Consider the following 11,301-nt stretch of genomic DNA (forward strand, 5'->3'; position numbering starts at 1 on the left):
TGTCGAAATCTATATACATAAACGTAAGAAGAGTCTAATTCTAACTTTAGTATTAAATGTCACTTGGCGGATGGAACAAAATCATTTTTTGAGTAATTTTGACAGTTTTTTAAAAAATTTAATATACAAGCTTAAATTGTTATACGATTTAAATGATCTAATATCTTTATCCAATGTCAGTGATTACTATTCTGCAATCATAATTCTAAAATGCAAAATGATGGATCCAATATGACTGCTACATATGCAATATTTTTTATTTTATATTTATTGAAAATGTAGTATTTCTTTATATTATTTTTTATAGAAAAAGTAAAAATTTGAACTTTTAAGGATGAATTAAATTTTAATTTTTTCATTTAAATTTAATTTATCTTTAAAAGTTCAATTTTTTTATCTTTTCTATAAAAAATAATACAAAGAAATACTACATGTATTCGCATCGAATATAAAATAAAAAATATTGCTGTTATTGTATATAGCAATCGCGTATTGGATTCATCATTTTGCATTTTATAATTCTAATTGCGAATTAGTAATCATCGATACTGGAAATTTATACAGATATCAAATAATTTAAATCGTATAACAATTTACTCATGTATATTGAATTTTATAAAAAACTTTATCAAAGTCACTCAAAAAATGGCTTTGTTCTAGACGCCAAGTGGCATTTATTAATTCTACATATTATAATTCTATGCATATAAATATTAAAAATAAGATAATAAAAAGAAAGATAATAATAGAATAATAAAATAAGGTTGTCTTTCTTCAAGGACAAATTGATCGACGATTAAAAAGTCGCAGTGCGAAGAAGAGTATGGCGGCTGGCGAAAAGGAACATTCGAGAAGAAGCACGTAGCAGAATCGAAGATTGAAAAAATTTTGAAGATTGCGGAGGATACGAAACAAAAGAGAAAGAGATAGTGAAGAAAAAAGATAAGAATAAAAGTAAGGATACACATGAGGAAGTTTAAAGAAGAATAGAAATTGAGAAAATACGAATGGTCAATAAAAAATAATTATTATGTATATTTTATACTTCTTGCGTATTTTCTTCTAAAATTCTTTTTTTCGGAGTACGTATTCCTTTTAATAATTTCGATAGTGCCATATGCCCTTCTATTTTCTTTATGTCAGTTAAATTGTTTATAATTAGATATGGTGGATCAACTGTTTTAAAGAAAAAAATAAATATAATATAATTATATATATAACTAAATATATTATATATATGAATATATGAGCCATCACCTGCAGAATACATAGTTCCAATAACTTCAATTTTATCGCCTTTTTTAATTTTTGAATCATATTCTTCATTTGTAAAATTTATTATATGGACTTCCACTTAAAATGTTCCGTCCGTAAGCGAACCGTATCCAATGGTTTTATTTAATTTATTATTAAACATTTCATAAAAGTTAGACTTAATATATGCTTGTAATACTGCAAAATAAATATTTAACAAATTAAAATTATATTATAAATATATTACAAATATATATCATTAATATTATTAATTAATATAACAAAATAAAATAAATTTAAAAAATAAAAAATTAAAGTAAAATATAAAAAATATAAAATAAAAATAAAATAATTATAATAATAATGTAATTATTATTAATATATAAAAACTTAATTATATATAACTATTACTATGTAATTATATATTATAATTATATTTAATTATATTATTATTATTTTGATATTATTTGATTTATTTTGTTATTATTTTTATTGTTATAAATTATTATTTTATAATTATTATTTATTTCATTTATTTCATTTATTTTATTTATTATTATTTATTATTATTATTTATTTATTATTTATTATTATTTATTTATTTATTTCAATAATAATACATAATTGGAATTATATTATATATTAAACTGTTTATATAAAACTCACTTATACGCCGCGAAGTATTTAAAACGTCTTTTAATTCCACAAAATCCGGTTTAGAATTTGATATATTTGTTGGTTCATATCTTCCTAAATTTGTAACGATTGTATTGCTTTTGATGTGTAATTCGAACGGCACATTGCCGTTATTAAATTTTGTAACTTTTGGTGTACGTGCTTGCACACCGTCCAGATGAATTACCTATAAATATATTTTATAATTTAAAAATAATTTTATGATATATACAAGGTGTCCCAAGTCTGGAAACGGTTGAATAATGACACTTACACAATTAGTTTGTACTGCCGATTCAATATTATCTATATCATCATTCCAAGCGATGATTTGTATACGACGTCCGTTTCCGTTATTAATAAAAAATTTGAAAATTTTGTATTGATTATTGTCTCCTACGTATCGTGACGACTCGATTCCGTCGATATAACTAATAATTTCACTATTAAGTATTAACGATTTTAAATTAATCATAATTTTTAAAAATTAAATTTAGAAAAATGCAAAAACAAAAAATTTTTTAATAATATTAAAAAATATATTTTAATTTAAAAAAATAAGAATAAAAATTTTTATAACTGAGAACGATTGAAAATTAATTTATAATAAACATACACAATTAAGTCAAAAATTTAATTTCAGAAAATAAGAATAAAAATTTGCCAATGTGTCAAGTTATTATTATTTTTAAAGAATAAAAATCTTTATAACTGAGAATGGTTGAAAATTAATTTATATTAGACTTACACAGTTGAGTCAAAAACTTGAATGGTATCTATAGCTTCATTCGTGGAAAACAAGCTTATCGGATCTACATCCTCTTCTTGTTCATTTAAATCTTCATTATCTGCAATCATTTTCTCATTCAAATCTTCATTAACTTTCTTAACTTCAATATTTTTTCCAGCCATTTCTTTGGAAATATGTATTCTGCAGATAGAAAATTATAATTAGTATTAATTTATTATTATTAATTTTTATTAAATTTTAATTAATTTTTGTTATTGTTATTATTGTTATATTTATTATTACATTTATCATTTTTACATTATTGTTATATTTATTATATCTATTATAATTTTTATATTATTGTTAATACTATTATTATAATTTAATATTATTTATGTTTGATATATATTTTTAAAATTATATTATATAATTATATAATATATATTGTTTTGTAAATACCATATTTTTGTATATTATTATATAATGTTGTACAATTATAAAAATTATGAAAATTATTTTCTTAGAAAAAATAAATACAACTAATAAAATCAAACTTGTTTAATTAAAAATGCATTAGAAATAATGAACAATTCAAAAAATTGCAAAACGCGTGTTAAATTGAAATAATCAAGCTGTTAAGGACATTGATTAATTATAAAATATAATATAATTAATTAATTATAATCTATATTTTATCGAAGAAAAGAAAAAAGCTAAAAAGAGTAGATAGAATATAATAGATTAATAGAAAAAATGATAGAAAGGGAGAAAATGTCAAAAGTTATAAACTAATAGTTAGATCTAAAAGAAAAAAGGACATTTGTTTAAAAGAAATGAAAGAATGATATTGAAAGAATAACGAAATGAATTAGGCCTGATTACATCAATGTCATTTTGGTTTTAAGCGAGATTTAAATATATATTTATCTTTATCTCGCTCAAAATCAAAAAGACATTGATGCAATTGGACCTAAATAATAGATATAAAAATAATAAATTTACACTTACCTGCAATATGATATATTACAGTAAAATAAATATTTTTATCCAAGCTCCAAGCTCCAAATGATATTTGAATTTATATAAAACAAATGAAAATTATTTAAAAACAGAAAGAATATCTTACATGAATATACATATATGAATATGTATGACATTTGACTTTGTATGTTTTTTTTCTATACGTATGTACAGGGTGTCTTAATCGCACATATCAAATATCTAAATAGTATATATAATATATAGGCTGCGGTCGGACTTCCGTTTCCGGTTGCGTGATAGAAGGTTGGAGTGCTGTCAGAGAGTGTGTTTTGAGTGGTTATTAGAGGTAGGAGGAGGAGAAGAGGTGAGAGAGAGTGAGTCAGTGAGAGTCTGGAGTGAGTGCATGCCGGGGGATTGCAGGCGAGTTGGTAGAGAAGGGAAAAGAGCGGTGAGAAGAGAGTAAAGTGGTGCAGGTGGAGTGAGTCAGCAATTAGGGAGATAGGTGAGAACAGGTGTAGAGAGATCGGAGCAGGTGTAGTAGGTATAGGGAAAGAGAAAAAGGTAGATGGCGCGAGAAAAGTCACTAGACATAGAGTAAGAGAAGTATAGAAGGGAAATGGATGAGGTGCAAAGAATAAAGAATGTTGAGAAGAGGGAGAGAAGGGGTAGCACGGGGACGCCGGAAGAGGTTTTGAAAAGGAAAAGGGATGAATTAGAGGATATAGGATTGAGAAAAGAGATGGAGGAGAAAGGGGACATACAGTGGTTATTTAGGAAAAGTAAAAAGGTGATAAGATCGCCAGAGACAGAAAGGAGAGAGGGGGCAGGAGGGATGGGGGAGAGCATAAGAGAGATGGGGAGGGAATGGAAGGAGGAAATAATCAGAGAGATGAGAGAGATAAGAAGAGAAATTAAAGAGGAGATTAAGGAGGGAATAAGAGGACAGGAAGAAATAAGAGAGGAGATAAGGGAGCTGAAGAAAGAAATGGAGGAGAAGGAGAGAAGGTGGGGGAGGGAGAAGGAGGGGTTGGAGGGGAGGATTTTAGAATTAGGGATGAAAGTGGAAGAATTGGAGCTGAGGAAGAGGGGGGAGAGGAGGGGGGAGGGAAAGAGAGAGGAGATGGTTGAGATGAAAGGTAGGATTAATATGATGGAATGGTGGTGGGAGAGGAAGGAAAGGGAGGAAAAGAGAGAGAACATTATAGTAAAAGGTATAAAGGGTGGGGAAGGAGGAGTAAAAGGGAAAGTGGAGAGAATTTTAAATGAGATAGGGGTAGAGAGGCCGGTGGGGGAGGTGAGGAAAATAGGGGAGGGAAGGAGAGATGGGACTAGTATGGCATTAGTAAGGGTAGGAAATATGGAGGTTAAGAGGGAAGTAATGGAAAAGAAAAGAAGATTGAGGGGGAGAGAGGAGAGGATTGAGGAAGATCTTACGTGGAAAGAAAGAAGGATGATGTGGAGATTAGGAGAGATCGCTAGGGGGGAAGAAAGAGAGGGAGGGAGGGCGTGGGTACGATATGGAAGAATATGGATGAGGGGTAAGTGGTGGAGGTGGGATGAGGTGAAAGAGGAGCTGAAGGAGGAAGGGGGAGAAGAAGGGAAGGGGGTAGAAAGGAGGGGAGGGGACGAGGGGGAAAGGGAGGTTGAAATAGTGCAGGAGGCAAAAAAGGAAGGGAAAGAATGAGTAGGAGAAGGAAGGTGGAAAAGGGAAAAGGTAGAGAGAGAGGGGTAGGGAGAGATGGAGAGGTGGGGAGAGTAGGGGAAGAAAGTAAGAGCGAAGAAGAGGGAAGGGAGGAAGGATGGAAAGTGGCATTCTGGAATGTAGCGGGGCTAAAGAATAAGGATGCGGAATTCTGGGAAGCGATAAGGGAATGGGACGTAATGTTCTTGTTAAAAACATGGGTAGATGAAAAAGGGTGGGAGAAGATAAGAGGGAGGTTACCTGTGGGATTTAAGTGGGAGGTGCAATATGCGAGGAAGAAAAATAGGAAAGGAAGGGCAATGGGGGGAATAGTAGTAGGGGTAAGAAAAGGGTTAGGAATAGAAGAAAAGGGTGGGGCGGATAAGGAAGGAATGATGGAGGTGATGATAAGGAAAAAGGGGGAGAGATGGAGATTGGTGGGTGTGTACGTAAATGGGGATTTAGAAGAGAAATTAGGAGAGATGAGGGAGTGGACGGAGGAGGAGGGAGGTGGGATTAGAACGATAATAGGGGGGGATTTTAATGCTAGAACAGGAGAATTGGGGGGAAGGGTAAGGATAGGGGAGGAGGGAGAAGAGGAGGGAAAGGAAAGAAGGTCGAAGGATGCAAAGGTGAATGGGGAAGGGAAATTGTTAGTGAGAAATTTAGAGGAGATAGGGTGGGCAATTGTGAATGGAGGGGTAGCAGGAGATGAGGAGGGGAGCTGGACGTACATGGGGCCGAATGGGAGATCAGTCATTGATTATGTGATTGTGAAGGAGGAGGTGAGGGAGGAAATTATGAGGGTAGAGATAGGAGATAGGATTGACTCGGACCACATGCCGGTAGTGGTAAGGATCAGAGGGGAAAGAGGAGGATTGGAGAAGAAGGTAAAAAAGAGGGAAAAGAGGTGGAACTGGTCGGGAGAGGGGAAGAAGGAATTCAGGGAGAGGTTAGGAGTGATAGGGGAGAGGCAGGGAGATGAACAAGAAGAGAGAGGGGTAGAGGTGGAGTGGGGGAGGATGGAAAGAAAAATACAGGAAGTGCTAAGTAAGGGAAATGGGGGGGAAAGTAGGGAGGAGAGAAGAAAAAGGGGAGGGTGGTTTGATGAGGAGTGCAGAAAAGATAAGGGGGAGGTGGCAAAGGAGTTGTAAAGATGGAAGAGAAAAGGGGGGGAGGGAAAGGAATATAAGAGAAGAAAGAAGGAGTACAAGGGATTATGTAGGAAGAAGAAAGAGGAGGAGAATGAAGAATGGACTAGGAGGGCAGTGGAAGCGAGGACGGAGGGGCAGGTATGGGAGGTAATTAGGAAAGAGAGGAGAAGGGGGAAAGGAGGGGGGAGAAGGGATTGAGATGGAAGAATGGAACAGTTATTTTAGGGATTTATTAGGGGGGTGGAGTCAAGAGTGGTGTTGGGAGGAAGCAGGAGGATAAGGGAGAAGGTGGAAGATCAGGAAGACCAGATAGAAAGGGGAGAAATTAGGAGGGCGATAAGAAGGATAAAAGATAGGAAGGCGGTGGGGGTGGATGGAATACCAGGAGAAGTGTGGAAATATGGCGGAGAGGGGCTAGAAGAGTGGGTGTGGGAATTATGTAATAGGATATGGAAGGGAAAAGGGTGGATTAGAGAATGGTGTGAGGGGTTGGTGATACCAATTTTGAAAAGAGGAGAGGGAAGGGAGGTCTCAGATTACAGGGGAGTAACGCTGGCGCCGTCGTTATACAAAGTGTATGCGACGGTGTTAGCAGAGAGGCTGAGGGGCGAAGTGGAGGAAGGAGGGATGGTGCCACCGAATCAAACGGGGTTCAGGAGAGGGATGGGGACAATAGATAATATTTACGTTTTAAACTATTTGATAAATAGACAGATAAGCAGGAAAGGAAGACAAATGGTACTATTTTTTGTGGACCTGAGGGCGGCGTTTGATTCGGTGGACAGGGTGAAATTAATAGCGGCGTTGAGAGAGAGGGGGGTGAAGGAAGGGATGGTAAGGAGATGTGAGGAGTTAGTAGGGGAGATAGGATTCAGGGTTAGAATAGGGGAAGAGAGGGGAGAAAAGTTCTGGACAGGGAGGGGAGTGAGGCAGGGGTGTCCTCTGAGTCCGCTGCTTTTTAATATGATGATGGCGGACTTGGAGGAGGAGATGAGGAAAGGGAGATGGGGAGGAGTGAGGTTGGGAGAGGATAGGATATACACGCTAGCGTACGCGGATGATGTGGTGATGATGGCAGAGGATGAGGGGGGAATGAGGTGTATGATGGAAAGATTAGGTAGATATTTGGAGGGGAAGGGATTGGAGTTGAATGAGAGCAAGTCGATGGTGATGAGGTGCAGGAAGGGGGGAGGGAGGCTGAAGAAAGCTAGTTGGTATTGGAAGAGAAAGAAGTTGGAGGAGGTAAAGGAGTACAAGTATTTAGGCTATGTAGTACAAAGGAATGGGGGGCAGGATGGACAGGTGAGGGAGAGGATGAAGAGGGGGGCAGCAGTATTGGGGCAAGTATGGGGGATAGGAAAGAGGAGATTTGGGGGTAATTGGGGGAGGAGATTATGGCTTTTCGATGCGTTAGTGTGGACGGTTTTAGGGTATGGGGTTGAGATATGGAGGTGGAAGGAGAGAGAGGGATTGGAAAGGGTGCAGGAAAGATATATGAGATGGTTGTTAGGAGCGGATTGGGGAACGCCGGGGTATATGATAAGGGAGGAGCTCCAAAGGGAAAAGTTAAGATCAAGGATGGGAAGAAGAGCGTGGGGATATGAGAAGAGGTTGGAGGAGGGTAAGGGAGGGGGGTTGGCGAGAGTATGTTTAGAAGAAATTAAGGAGAGGGCTAAAAAGGGAGGGGAAATATCAGAGTGGGAGAAAGAAAGAAAAGAGTTTTTTGATGGTAAAGGGATGAATTTAAGGGAGGTGGAGGAAAGAAGGGAAAGAGGGGAATTTAGGTGGGAGGAGGTTGAGGAATGAGAAAAGAAAGGACAGAGGGAGGAGAGAGGGGAAAAGATTGAGAATTCGGTATATAATAAATGGTACAAGCAGGTAAAGGGGGAGGGAGTACCGAAGTATCTGAGGAAAGGATGGACGGAAGGAAGGTGGCAGAAGATGGCGAAGTACAGATTGGGGAATGGGATGAGGGGAAACAGATATTGGGAGAAGGAGGAGGAAAGGAGGTGTAGAATGTGTGGGGGAGGGGTGGAGACATGGGAACATGTATGGGAGGAATGTATGGAATGGGGAAGGGGAGAAAGCTGGTAGGAAATGGTGAGGGAGGTACTGGGAGAGGAAGGGGAAGGGGAATTGTGGGTAAAACTGTTGGAGGAAGCGAGAGGGGGCGGGGAAGGCGGTGAGGGTAGAGGGGGAGAGGGAGAGAGTGAGAGAGAGAGAGAGAGGGAGAGAGAGAGAGAGAGAGAGAGAGAGAGAGAGAGAGAGAGAGAGAGAGAGAGAGAGAGAGAGAGAGAGAGAGAGAGAAAGTGGAAGAGGAAAGGCGGAAGTAGCCGGAAGCGGAGGTCCCACATTAGATTAAGTTAGTAATAAGATTGCGTAAGATAGGAGAGGGAGGGTGAGAGTGTGTGTGTAGGGGTAGTTAGAGCGTAAAGAGAGAGATAAAAGAGAGGTAAATGGTGCGAAGAGATAGGGCGAGAGTAAGGCGGAGTTGCGTGGCGTTTTGTTTTCTGTATTTTATAGGCTAAGTCATAGGTCAAGGATAGATTATAAGTGGAAGTAAAGAGTGTGTAAAGGTTTGGGACCGCTCCTTAAGGAAAAAAGCGCCTTGTAATCCTCAAGTGGGGCAGCAATAAACGTTTCTAATCTATAGGCTGCGGTCGAGAATGCGCGAATGCTACGAATAATTCGAAACATGATTCTATATTTGCTCTACATTACAAAAGAACAAAGATAAAATAATGTTTCGAATTATTTGCAGCACATTCTCGAGCCTATATTTCTATTTATATATTTGATGTGTGTGATTAAGTGTCCCCAAAAGATAAATATTATAATTGTTGTATAATATGTAATTAACGTACAAGCTGTGGATCGAGAATGCGCTACGAATAATTCGAAACATCATTCTATCTTTGTTCCATATTAGTAGCACATTCTCGACCGCAGCTTATATTGTATAGTTGAAGGAAATAAATGGCACGCGCGAAGCGCGCGCTTTGTAGTGTTCTAGTTTACTTAAAAAACAGAGAAAAATATAGAATCGAAAGGATCTGAATAGCTCAGTTGGAAGAGCAGTCGCCCGGCAAGCGAAAGGTCTCGGGTTTGATTCCCAATTCAGCGACTTTCGGATCTATATTTTTCTCTCGCATCTAATTCTTTAGGGGGGTTAGAGGGGATGTATGGAATAAAAATCTCAAGTATGAGATTATTCCATACAAGAAAAGACTTGACAGTATACCAAGTAGTAAAAATTCGTGCCCTGTGCACAATTAATTTAATTCCAGCGAAAAATTAAATTTCGTTAGAATACGCATCAACATCCGCGTTCGGCTCTTAAGGCCTATCACTTATATATTTGTATTTTAATACGGAAGAGCCTTAATAATAATTCTTATTATAATATATTAATTTATAAAAAAAGTTTAAAAAAGTTAAAAAAGTTTGTTTCTTTAATTATTTTTTTATTTACAATTTTATTTTTAATTTACAATTTTATTATTATAATAATATGTTAATTTATTATTATTTAGAATATACAGGTTGTTCTACAACTACCGTACATTACTTTACGAGCGTGTTTTAGAGGTGAAATATGAATTTTTTTCTCTATTTCACCTATAGAACACGCTCGTAAAATATTGTACGGTAGTTGTGGAACACCCTGTTATTTTTATAATACATATATTATAAAATATATGAATTTAATAGATAATCCTTCTAAACGGTGTGCAAGCACGAACACCGAAATTATCTAAATTTAACAATGGTAATGTGCCATTTGAATTACACATTAAAAGCAATACAATTGTATCAAATTTAGGCAGATATGAACCCACAAATGTAACAAATACGAAACCGGAATATGTAGAATTGAAGGATATTTTAAATATTTCACGACGTATAAGTGAGTTTTATAGATAGTTTCATGTTTAATATAATTCTAATTATGTATATTATTATTTGTTTTTTAATTTTATAATTTAACATTTAATTTTCCATTTCTTATTTAAAATGGATGTCTAAAAAGCATTTTACATTTTGCATTTTCAAATGGAAAGTTTCCAACTATTTTGTATTTTTTATTTTAAATGGGTTTGGACACCCATTTTGCACATCCTTGCATATAATTATATATTAATAGTTATATATAAGAATTTAATAGTTATATATAAGAATAATATTCACATTATTATTATAATTATTATTAAAAATTAAAATTAAATTTAAATTTTTTAAATATTTATTTTACAGTATTAAAAGCATATGTTAAATCAAATTTTTATGAAATGTTCAATAATAAATTAAATAAAATTATCGGATATGGTTCGCTAACTGATGGGACATTTAAAGTGGAAGTTCATATAATTAATTTCACAAATAATGAATTTTTTAATTCAGATATTAAAAAAGGCGATAAAGTTGAAATTGTTGGAACTATGTATTCTGCAGGTATAAAAATAAAAATATTTATATTAAAAATAAATTAGTAAATAATTATATATTATAATTGTATATATATATATATATAGCCAATAAAAATTTTTTTAAACGCTACCGAAAATTTACAAATTTGTGACAATATATTTTACCTCTGAGAAATGCTGTTATATATATATATATATATATATATATATATATATATATACGTATATATGAGTCGTTTGCTCTAAAAACGACTTAAGTTGACTTAAGTTTTTACACCAAAAATTGAAGATTCAACTATATGATTCAAATTATTAAACATGTTGTTACTCAGTAAAATAGAAACATGTATATTAAAAAATATAAAATCTAGTATCATAATGTTCAATAACTCGAATCAC

General features: G+C 34.5%; 1 protein-coding gene across 1 annotated transcript in view; it reads left to right on the plus strand.

The window, feature by feature from the left end:
- Positions 1 to 10,965, plus strand: part of LOC145943387 (uncharacterized) — a 69,255-nt gene extending 58,290 nt beyond the window's left edge. The window contains exons 7-8 of the mRNA XM_083050902.1: positions 10,187 to 10,382; positions 10,730 to 10,965. Coding sequence (XP_082907028.1) covers positions 10,187 to 10,382; positions 10,730 to 10,965 — 432 coding nt within the window. The remainder of the gene's footprint in view (positions 1 to 10,186; positions 10,383 to 10,729) is intronic.
- The last annotated feature ends 336 nt before the right edge of the window (positions 10,966 to 11,301 follow it).

The sequence above is a fragment of the Prenolepis imparis genome, unplaced genomic scaffold (assembly GCF_030444845.1).
Source record: "Prenolepis imparis isolate NDT839.2.m4 unplaced genomic scaffold, iyPreImpa1.0 SCAF_12, whole genome shotgun sequence".
Lineage (NCBI taxonomy): Eukaryota > Metazoa > Arthropoda > Insecta > Hymenoptera > Formicidae > Prenolepis > Prenolepis imparis.